We start from the raw sequence: 20,883 nt of genomic DNA, 5'->3' as shown, positions 1-20,883 counted from the left end.
CGTTAATACCCACCACCAGACTCATCTATCCCCCTACTCCCTCCCCTCCAAAATCCTCAATTTGTTTCTCAGAATCGACAGTCTCTCATGGTTCATCTCTCTCTCCGATTTCTCCCACTTCACTTTTCCTTTCCTTCTCCTAATGACTTCCATGTTATTCTTTATGTTCCACAAGTAGTGAAACCATATTATAATTGACTTTCTCAGCTTGACTTATTTTATTCAGTGTAATCTCCTTCAGTCCTGTCCATGTTGATACAAAAGTTGAGTATTCATCCTTTCTGATGGGTGAGTAATATTCCGTTGTATATATGGACCACATCTTCTTTATCCATTTGTCTGTTGAAGAGCATCTTGGCTCTTTTCACAGTTTGGCAATTGTGGACATTGCTGCTATGAACATTGGGGTACATATGGCCCTTCTTTTTGTTACATCTGTATCTTTGGGGTAAATACTCAATAATTCAATTGCAGGGTAATAGGGCAGTTCTATTTTTAATTTTTTGAGGAATCTCCACATTGTTTTCCAGAGTATCTATACCAACTTGGATTCCCACCAACAGTGTAAGAGGGTTCCCCTTTCTCCACATCCTCTCCAACACTTGTTGTTTACTATCTTATTGATTTTAGCCATTCTATCTGGTGTAAGGTGGTATCTCAATGTGGTTTTGATTTGAATTTCCCTGATGGCTAATGATGATGAACAATTTTTCATGTGTCTGCTAGCCATTTCTATGTCTTTTTTGGAGAAGTGTCTGTTCATGTCTTCTGCCCATTTTTTGACATGATTATCTGTTTTTTGAGTGTTGTTTGAGGAGTTCTTTATAGATCTTGAATATCAATCCTTTGTCTGTAGTCATTTGTGAATATCTTCACCCATTCTATGGGTTGCCTCTTTATTTTGTTAACTGTTGACTTTGCTGTGCAGAAGCTTTTGACCTTGATGAAGTCCCAAAAATTCATTTTTGCTTTTGTCTCCTTTGCTTTTGGAGACGTGTCTTGAAAGAATTTCCTGTGGCCAATGTTGAAGACGTTAACTGCATATGTTCTCCTCTAGGATTTTGATGGATTCCCTTCTCACGTGGAGGTCTTTCATCCATTTTGAGTTTATCTTTGTATATGGTTTTAATACACATTTTAATCAGAATATCTAAAATCTTAAATACTTTCTATTAAAAACTAAATTATATTTCATTTAAAATATTGTTGATTGATGCAAACTATATACACATATAATAGATGCATATATATAATATATGAATACATATTATATCTGATACACACACATGCATTACATATAATGTAAACATTATTCATAGTTATATATATAATTTGTTTAGGTAGGCAAGAAATACAGATTTTCTTTAATAATATTGAGGAAAAAAGGAAGTATAGTTACAGTGCCACATAGAAAACATGCGTATTTTTCACTATTGTTTTTTCTGAAGAGAGAATCCAGTGTTGCCTATAATTGTTATCTTTATTTGCCAATTAAGTCTTTATTATGGAAGGGTTGTGTCAGATGCAACGGCTCAGGTCATGATCTCGGTGTCCTGGGATCGAGCCCCGCATCGGGCTCTCTGCTCAGCAGGGAGCCTGCTTCCTCCTCTCTCTCTCTCTGCCTCTCTGCCTACTTGTGATCTCTGTCTGTCAAATAAATAAATAAAATCTTTAAAAAAAAAAAAAAAAAAAAAAAAAAAAAGAGTGCACCGCCAGAGCTTTGGGTGTTTGCAAAGTTGCAAAACTCAATATGTGTCTTTTTATCAAAGTCATCACTTAACACATTTGTAACATAGTGATTAAAAGAAAAAATAAAATAGTAGCACTTAGGGCAATAAAAAGTCACTTATGAAAAGTGTGTTTATGTTCCAGAACGTTAAGTCCCTTAACTGAAAATACAATACAAAATAACAGTAAATACTGACTCATTAAAGGTTCAACCCCAACAGTGACAATAATGAATATTTTTGTATGTTTACTGGTTGTAGCACAGAAAACACTGTTTATATTCAATATAAATATATTTGGGAAGGGGCTTTTGGCAAAAATTTTATTGTCTCATAAATAGCTGTTCCAGGATGAATTTTAGTGGTTATGTGTTGGGGAGTGATTCCCCAATTCCCCACACCAACAGGCAGTTGTCAGGATAACAGATGGCTGTCCAAAAATTCAACTCAATTCTGACAGCATCCACCAAGAGATCACATCAGATCACACAGGTTAAGGGCTCGGTTATTAAGACCTCCCTCCCTCCCCCAACATTACCTGTACTTCTGACCAGTGGCTATAAATCAGAGGTTCCCACAACCCCCTCCCTGGGTTTATTTTATTAGATGGTTCACACAACTCAGAGAAATAGTTTGTTTAATAGATTACTGGTTTCTTCTAAAATGATGGAACTCTGGAACACCAGCTAGAAGAGATGCATGGAGCAAGGTATGGGGAAGAGGGGGCGAAGCTTCCACATCCTCAGCAGACATGCCACTCTCCTTAAATCTCTACACTGTATGTGTTCACCAAACTGGAAGCTCTCTAAACACAATTACGTGGGCATGATTAATTAAATCGCTCACCACAGAACTCAATCTCTAGCTCTTGATCCTCCCCAGGAGTGGGGACGCAGGGAGGTACTGAAAGTTCCAACCCTTTAATCATCACATGGTTGGTTCTCCTGGGGATCCTCTCCATCCTTAAGTTACCTAAGAGTTTTCCAAAGGTCACTTCATTAACATAACAAAGACACATTTATCACCCTTTATCAGGAAATTCCAAGGGTTTTAGGAGCTTCAAGCCAGAAACTGTTGAAGAATACCAAATATAACATGAGAAATACATTTGGCCATTTGAATGACCTAGTATATATTTCCTATAATCCACAATATTGCACTTCAAGTATATTTTAGTTTTAAAAAGTATCTGTTTGGGGGGCCTGTGTGTGGGTGGCACAATGGGTTAAGTGGCTTGACTGCTGGTTTCTGTTCAGGTGATGATCTCAGGGTTGTGAGATCAAGCCTCACATTGGGCTCTGCGCTTAGTGTGGAGTCTGCTTAGGACCCTCTTTCCCTTTCCCCTTACCCCTGCTTGGGCGAGCGCACACCCTCTCTCCTCTCTCTCAGATAACTAAATCTTAAAAAAAAAAAGAAAGAAAGAAAAGAAATCTATTTTGAATAGTGACATCAACAAAATTGCAGAATAGGAAGCCTAGACCCTCCCTGAAATCCAGAAAAAAAACAAGTTAAGCAATTCAAGCACCCAAGAAAACAACTGTTACACGAATAAAAGAAACAAAGGAGTGGTATCTTGATCGCTGTCTAATCTTTTGATGTGACTTTGTTCCGCTATGGCCTGAAGGTCTTTTTCCAATCTAAAGTACAATCCAGGAGCCTCCTTGTACACTGTGGCGGGACATGCAGTTCTCTGGCAAGTTGTATCAAGAGAAAATTGAAAGCCTTATTTTATAAATTCTAACATTTTGATTCGATTTCTAATGCTTTCTCAGGCAGGGCCAGGCCCATAATATGCACATGCCAAACCCTTAGCACCAGCAGTTGTGTTTATCTTAATCGGTGGAAAATATAACCACAATGCATGCACAGGGAGAAGCGATTCGCGGCATCTGAGTCAGCAGTACAGTGATGTGCAAAATTAGGGCTCTATGCTTTCCTGATTTTCCCCATTCAGACTAATTTTTTTTTTTTCCCTGACATTAAGCACCATCTGGTGGGGATGGAGAAAAGCAGCACAGGTCAGTGGGTCTTGGTGACCAACTCTTTCTTGCCACTAATGGATCATGTCCCTCTGGCAAGTTCCAATTCCCTTGCTCATTGGATTTCTCCTCTGTGCAAAGTGAACTGTGGAGTACGGTGATCACAGGACAACACTGGTTGTGCAGCTCCAAGGGCTTTTACTTTATGGCACTGCCTCGGCATTGAGGTGGATCGTTTACTTATCCTTGGGGCACAGATGAAGAAACAGAAGCAGAGGTGACCTGTAGCTTGCCTGAGAGCTTGTGCTTGTTGGTGGTGTAGCTGGGGCAGACATTGAACCTGGGCTGCCAGACTCCAGCATTGCCTGCTCAAACCACTACCCTGAACCGTCAGAACGCAGAGATCTAAAGGCCAGTAAGAAAGTGAGGGCTCACTCAGTGCTAGGTACTCTGTACTCATCGTACATTATATCACAGTGGCTCTTTCCGTCATTATTTTCTTCTTCTTCTTTTTTTTTAAGAGTTTATTTATTTGACAGACAGAGATCACAAGTAGGCAGAGAGGCAGGCAGAGAGAAATGAAGGGAAGCAGACTCCCCGCTGAGCAGAGATCCTATGCTGGGCTCCATCCCAGAACTCTGGGATCATGACCTGAGCTGAAGGCAGAGGCTTTAACCAACTGAGCCACCCAGGCGCCCTTCTTTTCTTTTCTTTCTTTTTTTTTTTTTAAAGAAATCAAAGGCCAGAGAAATGGAGTCACTTAATGAGAACCATAGTGAAAGCTGAATTCAGATCTAGCCTCCTCTGTTTGCGAAGTCCACATTCTTGCCCTTGCTTCACGTTGTCCGGGCAGTCTCTCCCCTGTGTGGTCATCAGGCAGGGACAGGCGTTGCGGAGGCTTGAAATGCTGTGGTCTTCCTCCCAGGGCCAGCCCTCACCTCATTCTCTATCTACAGGCCACCCATACAGAAAAGCCATCATTAATGGCTGCTGTGATCATTTACACTTTGTCCTAAGGAAGTTATTATGGGCATGAAAGGTTTGGTTATTTTTCATTTATGTGTACTGATCCTTTTAAAACGCATTCTCTAATTTGTTTTATGGGAACAACTAAGTATAAATTTTTAATAGGAAGACAACTTTTCTCTTCCGGAGAGCCCAGGAATCTATTCCTCAGTGTGGAGTCCTTGAAAGTCAGGATTTTAGAGCTTGGCTGTCCAGAATGCCAGTCCATCCTTCTGTCTTTCTCACTCGCTGTGAGCACTCTGGACATACGGCTTCGCTTCCTGGATTTTCAGTCTCTGTGCTATATAGACATAATGATAATTCCCCCAAAGATTGCTATAATAATTTAATTAGATAACAAATGACAAATAGTATGTATTTAATAAAATATAATCCCTTTCAGGAATTACCTGACATAAATTGGCAACTTATATCTGCTTTTGCTTAATATATAATATCAGAAAATATCAAAATCAGGGATGTAGGCCTAGGAATACAAGTAAACACCCAATCAGTGACCTTTCTTTTCCCTGCTGGGTTTTTTCTTTTCCTTTTTTTTTACCTAGGGCCTTTGGTTTTAACCACCACTGCCAGGTCGGGGAGGAGGTGTCCTCTGATGTGTGGGGCGGTTAGTCCTAGGGTAAGAACAGGAAAATTGGAGTCAGAAAAACAAAGTCCAGTCATCAGTACTTTACTAAACTAACTCTATGACCTCTACAAATTATTTACATTCTCTGTTCTTGTTTTCTCATCTGTAAAGTAGGAAAAGAAAATACCTCTTCTGCTTTGTTTGTAGGCAAGAGCCAAACGTATTTATTTAGCTTTATGGCTAGGCAGAAGGATGCATCTGTCCTTTTGCTCCTTATTTCATTCATTGCACAGCAAGGGTACTGCTGCTACAGGCTTATGCTCTTCTAATTTGTAATCACCAAGAGAGGCTTGAGAAGTCTAGATTCCTACAAAATCTAGCACATTATCAGTTAAACAGCTTCGCATTTATTTTAAAGAGATTATCCTCTGTGATACCATGTGATGCACTTATTATGTGATAGTAACCCCATCACTTAAATATTTTAATATTCTGTTCAAGAAATAGCAGTGTTCGTGAATCAACCATTATGAGAGTAATTTTTCCTAAGTTGGTGAGCTTCTGAATTCAACTTTATTCCTCTCTCCTTTAAGCATTTGAATTATATCTTTCCATTGTTTAGGTTTGGGAGGTGTGTGCCTTTGTGTGTGTTGGGGGGGTCCCCTTCAGTATCCCATCATTCTTCTTTTTGGGCCTTTAGGGAATTGTTATTAAAGAATTTGTAGAATGCAGCTGCCTATTCACAGCATGATGTATTCATCAAAATAAATCTATCCAAAGCGTTCAATTTGGGGATTTGGCCTCCTGATGCACTAAAATAAGAAATGTTAATTTCTTGCAGACTATTACCAGATGATTCTAAATATCTGCCAAACAGGAATGTCTGTTTCCTTGGGAGGAATTTCCATAATAAAATCCTGGCACCGTCGCTGAAAAGGATAGTTTTATATAAACAGAGAAAAACAACAGCAAGTATTTTCCCCGAGGACAGTTTTAGCTACAGTTTACCAATACGGCTTAGTTATTTCTGTCTTCTTTTATGCTTTTGTTTTGAAACATAACGCAGTTTTACCTGGACGCCCTCCCGGATATTCAGGAATGAGCTCAGTGCGTTGACTGGCTCCGCTAAAGGCAAGACCTCCGGAAAATCGGGAGGCTCCACCGCCTCACCCCTTCCCCCAGCCACATCTCCAGAGGGGAGAAAGGGTTAAGGACTGTTGGAGAATAGCGGGGCGGGGAGGGAGCCCCGAGGAGGCCCCGGAGCAGCAGGCCCCGCCGGCAGGTGCAGCTTCCAATAGCGGCCGCAGCAGCGCTCGGTGGGCTCCGAGCGCCCCTGTGAATTTGGAGGAGGGACCGCGGCCACAGTCGGGGACCGCCGCGGCGAGGAGTGGGCGTGGCCTCGTCGCTGTGGATGCTTGTTAGGAAAGGTGCTGGGAGCCTTTCACTGAGGAGTCAGGGCTGTGGGTGGGGGGTGTGTGTGTGTCTGTGTGTGTGCCTGTGTGTGTGTCTGTGAGAGAGAGAGAGAGAGAGAGAGAGAGAGAGAGAGAGGAGAGGAGGGAAGGAAGGAGATCGACGGAGAGACCCAGAGGTGCTGGAGACCCAGACAGCGTTGGGAGAGCCACTCAGGATCTTTTGGGGGAACCCAACAAATGTGACCATGGGGTCTATCACCGGAGCTGTCCTCAAGACGCTACTTCTGTTATCTACTCAAAATTGGAACAGGGTCATAGCTGGGAATTCCTGTAAGTATACAGCAAATGATTTAAAACTTGCAGGGGTGGTAGTGGTGGGGGGGCTCTCTGCAAAACTTTAATTCTGTTTTTTTTTTTTAATCATTATTATTTGCTACTGAAATTGCTGCAAAGCATATTGTTATAAATGAGTCTCCCTTAAAAACCTTGCAAATATGACTGGCTTTACACATGTCTTTCCTCCTGATCTGGTCAAAATATGCAAAGTGTCATTTCCTTTCTTTTTTGGCCATAAGCAGGCTCTTATTCTTCCGTCTTTGAATATTCATTGAGAGAGCTCAAGTTCGAGTAAAACATTACATTAGCATCTTAACCAGGGAATAGCCTGTGAATGTCTTCATTTCTTCCTCCTCAAGGATTACTGAATTTTATTGGAATTATGTGTATCAGGAAAACAACTGGCAGACTTTACCTTATGCTGCATTAGCTTGGATTTCTGAAGTTTGCACTGACAGACTGATAGCTGACTGCATCTTTAAATAACTGAGAATAACTGAAATGCACTGCAGAATTCAGGAGCAAAACTGGCAGAGGTGAACCCCAGTATTAAGAATCGTGCCCTCACTCCTAAAGATTTGAGTACTCTTGAAAGAGGGGTCTTAATCCATTGCTTAAGGAAAAATGTTTACATGATTTTTCAAAAGTATGAATTCTTAAAGGCATTATTTTTAACTTTATGCATTTATGATTGGATGTTCTCAGTTAATTGATTGGGGGAAGATTTATCAAGACCTTATTTCTTATTTAAGTATCATTCAATATAATTTGGCAGAACTCCCTTCATCCATGTTTTATTAGAGATAGAAAAGTTTTAAAAGTTGTTTTTGGGTTAAAATCCCCAAATGGGAGGTTCCCCCCTCCTTGATGAATGATAAATAAGCCCTGTAAATTCAACTTTTTACCTCTTTCTCTGATTTAAAAAGAAAAGCTCATTTGCTTTTCCAGAAAGGGCTATGAGGCCTATTCAGGAATTGATGTTGCTGTTGCTGTATAACCAGGGTTAGTTTTGGGGCTACAAATAAGCCAGTAATCAGGCATTTGCTCCCGTGCACCCCTTGAGCACACTAAAGAACTTTGATGTGGGAAAAACATGATGAATGACCCTCTGGCACAAGTCAGATGTCCATTTACACCACACGGGCTCCTGTGATTTCAGGTTCCCATGCATATTAGCTCATAGACTGGCGTGGTGTATCCATCGCTCTGCAAGAAGAGAACACCCTCCAGATGCTGCACTGTGTTTCAGACTCGGTTTTCATTTGGTTGTATAAGAATTCCATGAGACAAGAAAATTTACCTGTTTCCACCTGGTCAGAATCTTGGAAGGCTGTAATGGTAGCTTTTGACAAGCATTGCAACAAACAAACAACAACTAGACAGACACACACACCACACCCATGCACACAAAGTTTTGTTGAGAAGGCTTAAGTAATTCATCGTCCAACTACAGAAGTTCAACAAAAAAGGAAGGCACTAGAGGTCACTCTTACAATGGAAAGCACATCACTTGAAGCATCCTTCCCTTCAGAAAAGCAGAGCTGAAGTCTGGCCTAGACACAGTCATGCCTTATCAAGGCACTGCCTATATTTGGGTTAATAATATATGAGTATGATTGATATCTGTTTGATTGATAGTCGTTTATGTTTGTTTGCTTGGAGTCCAATAAAAGGCAGATAGACACTAAATAGTTTTTGTTTGTAATAGATCTTTTTAGTGAAGGGCAGAGGAGCTGCTGAGACCTGAGGAAAGCAGAATATTCAGTAGTGCTGGGCTTCTGGCTGACACTTTAAATTTCAACCCAGGTTCTATATTCTCTCAGCTTTGGTTTGTTTGTGAAGTGGTTTAATGTTCTTCTAGATACTAGAAAAACTTATAAGAACCTGTAAAATTTTAAATTACTAGGAATTATTTAAATACTGAAGTTGGAGTTCTTGGTTACCATATATTGAGTTGACAGTTGTTAGAGTGTTAAAAATGCAATTAAGTACCCTCATCTAATTAAAATTGTATTTAATAATTTCTTGTTAACATCATTTCATATGTTTTGCAATAGTACATATGAGAAAAATTTCATTTCCCAATTTTTGTTTTATTCTTTAGCACTTAGTGGGGTTTTTTTAATTTTTAATTTTTGGTTGGAAGCAATTTTAATTTTTGGTTGTTAGTAACAAGGCACTTCATATGTTTTATCTTGTTTGGAAGAACAAGTAGATATGTTTACTAGCAAGGCTGGGATTTGATGTATGGACAAGTGACCATCAACCAGCATAAGTATTTTTATTTTTTTATATTTTTCATTTTTTCAGCATAAGCATTATAAAGTCAACACCAATAATTCTTCTGGACAAGACTTTGTATTAAAATATGAATCAATCTTAAATACCAATGTTAAAGTCAGGGAGAATTGAATATAAATAAATAAAATTAAGGGTCATTGTCCTAGGTGAATACAAAGACCTTCTCCCTTTATTTACAGCTGATTCACCAAGAGCAGATCTGTTCTCCACTGAGTCAGCCCAAGACTACCCAAGGCTGTCAGTGTGAAAGCTTTCGTGGGACAGCCCTCTAAACCAGGAACAGCTCAGGGATTAGGTGCATTGTAATTTGAATGTTAGTTGAGCAAAATCAATCAACATGGTAACTTTCCATTGGAAGGATTCTGTGCAAATAAATACATGTCTGTATACATGTTCATGTGTATGTGCATGTATATATACGTAAATAAATCTGTATAAACCACCAGACGCATGTGCTCACGCATATTTGGTGACTCTGCTCACTCCTCACCTGTCTACAGATGAGATATGTTGAATGGGCCCCATCCTTTGTCAACTAGCGCCCTACTGGACATTTCAAAAGCAGTGAACCAGCCCCAGGTCTTTCTCCTTTGCTCTGGTCAAGACAAACGTGTTGAGGTGTTCCTTTCATGGAAGTTTAGAGACAGGTCCTTCTGGAAGAGCTTGCTCTGTGATGCGTTGTACAGACTGTTGGTTTCTTCACTTGCTCCCAAGAGACATGAGTTGTGAGAAGGGAGATATCTATTTTTATAATTACTCTTATGGACCCACGGTTTCTTGCTCAACATGAAGGTGTTTTGGGAAAAGTTGACTCACCACAAAAGAAGGAACAGTTGTATGGACTAAGGCAAGTAAGAGTCTTGCTGTTATTTTTACTTTCGCAGGATCATGTGATGAAGGCTTCCTGGCATCCTACTGAGTCTTACTCTCAAAATATTTAATGCTCACCAAGTAGCTTTTGAATGACTTAATTAGAAGTTAAATTCTTTCCTTTATCTAACTTAAAAAAAGGCTTATCTGAGATCTACTCTGACAGAAGCATGGGAAGGGTATGTTAAAAATCAGCAATAGATGAGGGTAAATGCTTGAGTGGATCATCACTCTTGTAGGGTCCGGGCTCCAATGTGAAATGCAACTGGACAGATTCCCGAATTGTTAAAACTCAACCTTGCAATTCTTTCCTGAAGCTTCCTACTTTTCCTCCTTCTCCCAAGAATTTCTGCCCATGGCAAAAAACAATTAGACTGTAATAGTAGAGTACTGATGAAATATAATGATATCATACAATGCATGAATAGGTGACCTTTGGACACACAGGTGAACTTGCGCTTTGACTTACTTTTCTAACAGCGTCACTGATTTGTTTTCTTCAGTTTAGTGCCTTCTCCCCACTTCTGACTGCGTGCATCCCAAATAATTTCTGATTAGGGCCGTCTCCAGCTCTGGGGATGACACAACTCATACCTAACATAGGGCTCAAAAATACCACTTTCACAGCACTCATACGGCTCACTCTTAGTAATGAACATTATTGTCTTCTAAGATTTTGGAAATTGTGTCAGATATCAACAGTTCCTTTAAGGGACCCAATCTTTATATCAAGATCGAGTTAATTTACTTCTTCAGGGAAAACAGTTAGTAGAAATGCATAACATCAACTGTAAGATAATGCAATATTTACCTCAGAGGTTGGCCACATGTGGCCCACTGCCTTGTTTTGTAGAATCGGTGAGCTGAGAGTCATTTTTCTAATTTTAAATGTTTGGGAAAAAAAAGTTTTAACAAATGTTTGGAAAAAGAATTCTTTGCAGCACAAAAAAATTAAATGAAATTTGAATTTCGGTCATCCATTCCTGTCATTAGTAGACCTGTGTGGCAAAATTTGTATGCATTATTATTATATTTTGTATTTTATCAACAAAATTTTCTTAAAATTGGTCTCCCTCTCTTGATATAAAGATCTTCATAATATTCTTTACTCTCTGGCTTTTATAGGAAAACACCCGTGGATTTAAATAACATACAATATAATGATGACATATGGGTAATATATAAATTATACTGCTATGATGAAATTTAGTCTTAATTATTTAGCACAGAAATACATACTTATGGAATTGTGGTACTGAAAGTAATTACTAGGAGGTATAACAGAAGAGACCTTCAAATCAGTATCTTCCTCATATGTTTCTTCTTAAAGACTTTATTGTTCAGAGATATTATTTCAGTGGGTGTGAATTACTTGTAACTATTTGTAAAGCTTCAGCAGTTTTGGTTGCTAAAGGAGCACCTTCAATCTCAAGTAATCTGTTAATATAAGAAGTTCAATAAAGTGTGTAAGTAATTGCATCTCAGATATTTCAAATGAAAATTCTGTTGTTATTTTATACTTTCATGAGTGTAAATTATCCCATTTCCATACTAATCAGAAACTTGCATTTGGAATCACTGATTGTATGAGGGAGATGATCTTACTGGAAGAGTATTCTCATCCCTGTGACATTTATAGTAGCAGCTTCCTACAAACTCTGAAATTGGCGAACTTTCTAGAATAAGTTAAAAAAATAGACTTTCATTTAAACACTGCCCACTGAGAATTCATAATAACTAGGCAGGTGCCGTTCACCTACTCGTGCCAACATAATTAATTTTTATGTAAATGTCTTGTCCATTTGGAATTGTATTTCCTTTTCATTTCCAAGAACTGATCATTGGCCTCATTTTATTTACACTACCCTGTTTAATGTGGGGTTTCTTAAAGTTTAAGTTAAAAATATGATGGAATATAACATTTTACAAGTTCTTTTCATCGAAATTCCATGGTAACTTTTTTCCCCAAAGTAAATGGCCATGTGTTAACATACTTTATTTTTCATAATTCTGTTAATTTTAATGGCTCAGCTCTAATGAAGATTTCTGTCTTATCAAAAAACCAACTTCCAAATCAAAGACAGCCAAGGATTGTCTCATAGAGCTCACTGAAATGTGACATTTTCTGGGTGTCAGCAGGAACTGTAGTGGGGTTCATGACTGTCCTCTGTGAACAGATGATGAGGGTCAGGGATACCTGCCATTACATGGCTCTGAATTTTTTTTTTTTTTTTACAATAGATTATCAGTTTTGCTTTATAAATATCTGTATTTCTCAAGTTGATACCATATTTAGAATTTGAATGGCTTTTACTTCAGATAAATCAGTACTAGGGCCTTAATATTGTCAACTGATGAATCCCACAACCTTTAGGTTGCCAGTTAGTAAGTTTATCTAAGTCCTCCAGCCTCCTTTTAAAATCTCTTTCTTTCCTTCTTAGTGTTGAAAGTTCACAGACCCACCCAGCTCCTGAAATCAGTGGAAAGAGTAGTGAAAGCTTATCCAACATTGTTATGTTCACCCCAGATATGCATATTTAGATAGGTAGTGAATATCTCTGGTGAAATATTAAATAACGCAGGCTTTGATCTGATTTTTTTCCGTGGGCTGGTATTTCAATTCTTGCTTAGCTTAATTTTTAAAAATTTTTATTGATTCAGGAATTTTGTCCTCCATAACCTTTTTAGTATTTGTTGAGAATCATTGCTGTTTTTCAAGACAAGTATGATGGTGAAGGGGAGACTTGTTGAGAATATTTGCTTAAAATAGGACGTGTTTCAATAATGAACTACATTCATGTAGTGAAATGAGCTGTGTTGTGGCAGTGGTGGAGCGAATTCTCATGGAATTTATGGATAATTGTTTTAATGGGTATTTCACTTAGACATTTTTAGAAATACCCTTTAATAAGCAGATCTTTAAAAACAGGTCTCGAATTGTAGGATTAAATGCTAAGGTCACTTAAAAAGGAAAATCTCAGAAAGAGAAATAAGTGCCCCAAACTAAATGCAGACAAAAACTTTGGAACTTTAGGAGACCATGTGACTATCACTGAAAGTCTTTCCTTTTTTTTTGTTTTTTCCCTGGTAATCAAGGTTGTAATTTATTTTTACAATTGAGATATTTATATCGTTCTTACATTGGCATTTAAAGAATATGTTAAATTCTTTTTTTGAAATTCATTTAGCTGACATGTAGTCCATTACTAGTTTCAGATGTAGAGTTCAACAATTCAGCAGTTGCATATAATACCCCATGCTCATCACATCACATGAAATTGATGTGAAAGGACTTTTTAAGAAAGTCTTTCTTAAAGGTAGAATGAATTCATCAAAAAGCCTCAATTAACTAAATAGTCTTAAAGAAATTTTTACCTTGGAGATTAATATTGTAATTTGAAGGCTTTGAGAGTTTAAAAAAATATTTGAAATTTCTTAATAGTTTACCCATAGCTCTAAATTACAATAAATTGTACTTCTAAATAATGGAGGTGTCGTTGACCATTGGATTATCTTTTTGACTGCTTTTTCGGGGGAAACTCTGGTGCCTAAAATTTCAACACTCAAATTTCTTCAGTGAGTTCTAGAGCTGTAGTTGTTTCCTGTTTCTTGTGCTTCGAGTAGTTATACATGTATGTATGTATGTATGTGTGCATGTGTAACTTTTTATTTGACTTCTAGAACCAACTTTCTTTGTTTTTAGTCTTTGAATTTAGACCCTCTACAAACTGATTGCCCCAGGTCCATGTAGTAAAGACCAAATCTGATACTCTACTTCACAAGTAAAGATATTTTTTTTCCCAGTAATTTCTGGATAATAAAGTTTTTGTCAGAATGTTTTTGCTAAGGTGTTCGGGTACATGAACTATTATGTACCATGTACACTATCACATAATGGTAAGGAATGTACATGTAAAATCTATTACAAAGTATCATTGTTTTCATTCTTTTGAGGAAAATTGGTATTTGGAAGAGGAAGAGTATGTGTTTGGTTTGGGTTTTTTTTTCCCTCCAATGAATTTTTGTCATGGTTCACAGAAAAGTGGTACTCTGGTAATAAAAGCAAAGATAAAGCATAACAGGAGGTAAAAGTGGTCTGTTTATGTTACAGTTAATGAGTCATTCCAATGTAATAATTGGAAAAGTGAGTGAAGCTTAAAACATTTGACATTTTAAGTAGTTTAAAATTAGTAACTATAAAAGTTTTTAATGCTATAAGTATTTAATAGAACAGTGATGAAATTTACCTCTAAGGTGTTTAAATCACAAAAGAAAAAAATGGTATGATATGTATCAGTTGGCTATAGCTCTAATTACTTTTTTTATTAAGTACCTCTCATTACTTGGCAGTGCTCTAGAATAAGATATTATGTGCTTCTAAATCATAAAAGACATATTTGTTTCTGTAACTGTTTTTTTCCCCTCACTGGCAATTATGGTACTTACAACTGAGGTCATAGGTTGATATTAGTTTAGAAACAGCATGTAAATATATAAATTCACCTGCCTTCCTAAATTGCATTTATTTTATAGTTTCAAAGCAAACTATAACCTATAATCTTATCACTGACTTACTCTGCAGTTATAACCTATATAGAGAGATTTAAAAAAAAAAATTCCCTTTGAATAAGGGCACCGATAAACGCTTTTTGGACTTGGTCACAAGCTTTGGAGTTGGTAGATGCCTGGGTGACACTGAATAGATATCTGAACTGAATGGCTCACAACTGAGAGCCCCACAGTTTGCTATCAACCTGACCTTTGCTGTATCAGACCCAAGAGAGAGATTTTGGGGAAAATTTGAGAAAGTTAAATTTCCCTCTGGGCTAATAGTTGTGCTCTAAGAGATTGAATATCTATCTATCTTTAAGACCTCTTTAGTTTTCAAAGATAATGATACGTATCTGTCTTTTTTTAAACAATTTTTTAATTAAAGATTTTGTTTATTTGAAAGAGGGAGAGAACAAGTATGAGCAGGGAGGAGGGGCAGAGGGAGAAACAAACTCCCTAGTGAGCAGGGAGCCCGACACAGGGCTCGACTCCAGGGTTCTGGGATCATGACCTGAGCCGAAGGCAGATGCTTAACCAACTGTGCTAACCAGGTGTCCCGTGTTTGTCTTTTAAAATCAGATCAGCAGATAGCCAAAGAGAAGGAAGGAGCTAAATTGAAACTGGTCTGTAGGGGAAATGAGTTGCTAAGATGAAATTATCATATTGTGTGTGTGTGTGTGTGTGTGTGTGTGTGTGTGTGACACACTGTCATGCATATGTTGGAAGATACTGTTGGTGGAAATTGGGAACGGTCCATATTGGCAGAGAAATGGAAAACATTGTCCCTGGGTGGCACATTTTTAATTAAGTAGTGTTGGAATATAGATAAGATTATTTCTTAGTTGCTACCATACCAGAATAATCTCTGGTATAGTTTTAAAAAACAGTATATGGGGGCACCTGGGTGGCTCAGTTGGTTAAGCGACTGCCTTCACTCAGGTCATGATCCCACAGTCCTGAAATCGAGCCCCACACTGGGCTCTCCCTGCTCTGTAGGGAGCCTGCTTCTCCCTTTCCTTCTACCTGCCACTGCCCTGCTTGTGTGCTCACTCGCTCTCTATCAAATAAATAAATAAATAAATAAATAAAATACCAACCAGTATATGGGATTAAAATTTAGCAAGAGGTCTTTCTGAATTCAATTTAAACTCCTCCCAAACAGAGGGGTAATATTGCCATTTTGTGATCCCAAAGTGCTTTATTTTTTAGGATATGACATGGAGATCTCAGGGACCCCAGCATTTAACTCAACTTCTAGCTGATCTTTCTGAACATGACAATGAAGGCAGAAAATGGGGGAGAGATTTTGGCTCAAACACCGCTAGATACATTGAAGCAGAATGTAACTCTCAAAGACAATGCGGTGAAGACACTGGTACCAAGCGAAGGGCATTATAAACAGAGTTTAACATTGTTCACATCATTCGCTTTTATCTCTCAATTTTGGCTGATATTGAACAAAAAGAATCTATCTCCAAGATAGATATTCCAAGGCGTGAAGCTGCATGAAAGCTAGTGATCCTCATAATTAAGGATTTATAATACATATTTACATTTGCCATGTTTTAGATGCTTAGGACTTAATTAAATGAACATTGCTGAAATAAAAACAATTCTATCTTAAGTGGTGGTGAGGGAATTCTGTGCAAGGTTATAAAGCTGCTCAGATAGGCTCTTTGGTTCCATTGTGTGTATGATTTCTGTGCTTATTTGAAGTGTTGTGCTTTAACATGGAGGCTGTGTTGTAATCCTGTTAGGAAAACGTCAGGTGCCTGTAAAATGTCATAGCACAATCTTTTAAGTATCATAAGATGTGTAGCCTTTCCTCATACAAACGAAAGAGAGGATGCTTTGGGAAAGGAAGCAGATTATGGTTAAGAAAGCGACGAGCAAGCACTGAAGATAACATTTGGTTTCCTAAACTCACAGCATCCGATAGGACCTAACCGCCAAACAGAACACAGTGAAATAAAATATTTCATAGTCAAATACCCATTAGAGAAATGGAAAAAGTAGGCTCCTAAAAATCTGATGTGGAGTTTTAGGTACTAAGAATAAAACGATGATCACAATGATTTGCTATGCTTGACATATAAAACAGCCATTTGCTGGTGTGGCTTTGTAAATGACCACATTCGTTTCTTGAAAGCCTTGCTATGTGCTTGCCTATGGAATAGTTTCTTTCCATCTCTTTATTTAGATACATAGTTGCAACATGCTATAGATTAGCGTGGAAAGAATGTATATGTAGTATATGTAGTGGTATTAATCACTGAAACATTCTCTAGAGAAGATGCTGGCAGTTCTCTGATTTTCTGAGTTAGCAGAATGGAGCCTTGATCATTTTCCTTTTTTCCTTCTTCTGGATACGGGGATGATCGGGCTGTGGCATCTGTCATCTTCAGGATTGCCAGGGTTGATTTGGCTGGTAGGACCGCCGCGGCAGCTGTCTCCTTCCCTCACGACTTCCTGTGACTTCCATTCCTTCCATTTCACATCATGCATGATTTTTAAATACTACACGTATTATTGTATTTTTAGGTGAGCCTGCCATAATGCATTGATATGTTTCATCAGTTTTTAAGGTTTTGTCTAAAAAGAAGGTAACTCCTGCCTTGTAGCTCTATCTCATTGTTAGGTGCTTTAAGTAATAAGGTCAGCCTTATTAGCATAGCAAGGGAGTATCTTCCTCCTCTGTATTTGCTGATGGCTCCACCTTTGTCTCTCTCACAGTGCTGCCCCTCCCCATGTCTTCTGGCCTCTATTGTCTGGTCTTTACATCCGCTGTTCTTTTTGCCATTGCCGGATGGCCATCAATCCCTTCCCCTTGAATCCTCCTGGAAAACGTCTGCCTAAAGCAAGCCTGACCTCCTTCCTGTGCGGAGCCTTTCCTGATCAAACCATCTCAGCTGTCACCATCTTGGCAGAATCTCCAGAGCACCCTAAGTGTTCGCCTGTTCCTGCCCTGATCATAGACTCTCAAACTGTATTTTTCGAGAATATGTCTCCTTTACAAAACGGTGAAATCTTTGAAAGGCGAAGGTATTATTTTAATCATTTCTGTGTCTGTAACACCTGGCACAGTGCCTGGAGAAAAGAGGATATTCAGTAAATGTGGAAAGAATATACCAAATGGTGGCTTATCTGTAATTTTTTTTTTTTTTTCAGTTGAAACACCAAAAAGAGAGGAGATGAACGGAATCAGGCTAGATAAACTGGAGCACTGTGTATTATTTTAATGATAAAAAAGTCATTTTTAGGGACCCCTGGGTGGCTGGTTGGACGACTGCCTTCGGCTCAGGTCATGATCCCGGAGTCCGGGGATCAAGTCCCGCATCGGGCTCCCAGCTCCACGGGGAGTCTGCTTCTCCCTCTGACTTTCTCCTTGCTCATGCTCTCTCTCACTGTCTCTCTCTCAAATAAATAAATAAAATCTTTTTTTTTAAAAAAAGTAATTTTTAGATAGGGGACCACTTATTTTTTTTTTTAATTTTTTTGGATTTTGTATTTATCTCTATTAGATTTCATTTAGGTAGGCTGAGTACTTTATTCTGGTCTGTCGTAATTCGTTAGGATCCATACTGTCATGGCCAACCGACTCTTATTGGCTCTCCCGCTCCCTCCCTCCTTCCCTCCCCCCTTTCCTATGTAGAGCAAATATAATCTGATAGGCTGGTATCTCCCATCGTGTTTGGACTGAGGACCTCCGTGAACAGGCAAACACAAAATACATCATGAGCCTAAACTGGAAGTGCATCTGCCTCTGTCCAGGCCCTCCTTGTGCCTCTCCATCTCTGAAGCTGCCACATGATCTCCTCCAGTTTGGAACTTGTGCTGAAATCTTGTCCCCACACTCTGGAAAGAAATCTCCGATTTCTTCATCTGTCTTGGTCTTCAGTTCCTTTATGTTGGCTTGTATTTTCTTTTTTCCCACTTAAAGACTTTTTTTCCCTTTACGGAGGGTAGAAGAAAAATAAAATTAGTTCTCTATTTTTAAAATTTTCATCATTAACTTTATAAAGAGTGTAACCACAGCTTCCTGGTGCTTCTCTCGCCTGCAAACATACGCAGCACTTTTCTTCATTGTCTGTAGCTACGTTTATAAGCATTTGTGAGTTCCAAACTTCTTTTTTCCTCTTTGAATTGTACACATATTCTTTCTGTTCATTTCCTGTAACTCTTCATTACTCTTTTTAGATTCCTGTCCTGTTTCTAATTCCTCATTGTGTACCTTTGTGATTTTCATTGCCAGATTTGTAGAGTTCATAGCTTTCTGTGTGTGCTGACATATGTTATCATTCATATTGGCAAATATTCCTTTTGCGTTGGGCTCTGTAGACTCTAAGGTGGTGGAGGCAGGCATTACTATTATTATTTTACAAACTAGGAAGTGGAAATTTAGGAGGTACTTCCAAAGTCATCTAGTAAGGAAGAATAGAGCTAAAGACTTGGGCCCAATGTCAGTGATGGTAAAGGCATTGCTCTTTGAGATGGAACACATTCATCTTCTCCATGAGCCTTTGAAATCACCTCCCCTGTGTGTTAGAACCCACACTGCCTCTTCTCAAGGTTCCGTCTCTGGCATGATCAATTATAAGGTGACATGCTTACTTTCTTCTAAGGATTCTGTCACTTACATTTTATTCACAAGCACTTCCTTCCTCTTCAGCATGAGATGTTAAGCATCTCTCGGCATATATAACCATAAAATATCCTACTCTGAATGTCCATTGACTCCCCTTGCTCCTTGGTACCGGAGACCTACCCGCTCAGTCTAAATTTCTTCCTTGAGTCAACAGTTCCAAGAACAGGTCCTAAGGGACTGAAAAAGCTCAAATGGCCAAGAAAACCAACTCCTTTCTGCAAGCTTGCAACACTGTGTGACCCGGGCATTCTGCCAGTGTTGTTTCTTTCTCTATTAAATCCTTCTCCTTGCCCATTCCCTTCTCCATTCCCTTTGGGCGTTGTATTAGTCTGTGACGGCTGCCATAACAAATACCACAGGCTGGGAGGCTTAAACAACCGAAATTTGTTTTCTCCCAGTGCTGGAGGCTGGAACTCAAAGACCGAAGCGCAGGCAGGGTTGGTTTCTGGTGAGGACTTTCCTCGTGGTTTGCAGATGGCCGCCCTTTTACTGGGTCCTTGTGTGGCCTTTCCTCTGTGTGTGTGATCAGTCAGGAGAGATCCTTTTCCTCTTCCTATAAGGACACCAGTCCCATCAGTCCCATCCCACGATGAGGGCCTGGGCTGCTGATGGGCGCTACTTTTATGAGCCCATTTAACCTTAATTACCTTCTTAAAGGCCCTGGATCTTGGCTCCAAATATAGTCACATTGAGGGTTAAGGCTCCAATATATGAATTTTGAGGTGGGGGGTGCACAATTCAGTTTGTAATGAGCTCTCCCTGTCTCAACTGCCTGAATAAAGTAAATCTCTTGATATTTGGGAGAATTTTTGCAAGCTCAAGAGCAGATACGTTGTTTTTACTGATTGAAACATATCAGGTGAGTGACATCGTCTTCCACTTGATTGCCTTTCCAATGGTGTTGCTAGGATGACACCCAGTGCGCTTCTCCATTAGCTCCTGCTGCCTGGTTGCGAGCTACCACCGTCCTGTCTCTTCTTTCCTTTTATCTGCGCCTGGTGCTCTCTACCTGTCTCCACTTGAGAGTTTCTGATATCTCTTAGAGGAGTGCATCTTAATGACACCAAAGATTGCCTTCCCATCATTTCACAATGGTTTTATAACTTCTAAGCAAATCATTTTCTTTGTGAGCATTATTCTGTTCTAAATCGTCCTTCCAACAAGTCTTAGAGATGTATAGGATGATAGTTTAGTTCCCTTTATTAAAAATCACCTCTTTATTTATCACCCACACTCCCACAGCTTTTATCACAAATGTTATTCTATCCCCCTCCAAATTACTTTCTCCTCCGTGTTGCCAAGCCGCAGTTACATAGCGATTTGCTCTGTGTGTTTCTCGTGTCCCGTTCTCCAAAGTGGATTTTGCAGTTTGTTTTCTCTGGTGCTTTTCCTCTTTCTGTCTGCAAATCTCAGGATCTCCCTTTTCATCCTGCGATCCTTCTATGTCTAGTCACAAACAAACAAACAC

The 20,883-nt window shown here is 38.9% G+C and overlaps 1 protein-coding gene across 3 annotated transcripts in view; it reads left to right on the top strand.

Moving 5' to 3' along the window:
• The first annotated feature begins 6,900 nt into the window (after positions 1 to 6,900).
• The window catches only part of CNTNAP4 (contactin associated protein family member 4), a 255,310-nt gene continuing 241,327 nt past the window's right edge, over positions 6,901 to 20,883 (top strand). For all 3 annotated transcript variants that reach the window (XM_059152233.1, XM_059152232.1, XM_059152231.1), the window contains exon 1: positions 6,901 to 7,042. In XM_059152233.1, the coding sequence (XP_059008216.1) occupies positions 6,958 to 7,042 (85 nt within the window). In that variant the 5' untranslated portion in view covers positions 6,901 to 6,957. The remainder of the gene's footprint in view (positions 7,043 to 20,883) is intronic.

This window comes from Mustela lutreola, chromosome 16, assembly GCF_030435805.1.
Source record: "Mustela lutreola isolate mMusLut2 chromosome 16, mMusLut2.pri, whole genome shotgun sequence".
In the NCBI taxonomy this organism is placed as follows: domain Eukaryota; kingdom Metazoa; phylum Chordata; class Mammalia; order Carnivora; family Mustelidae; genus Mustela; species Mustela lutreola.
This window is presented reverse-complemented; position numbering and strand designations above follow the sequence as displayed.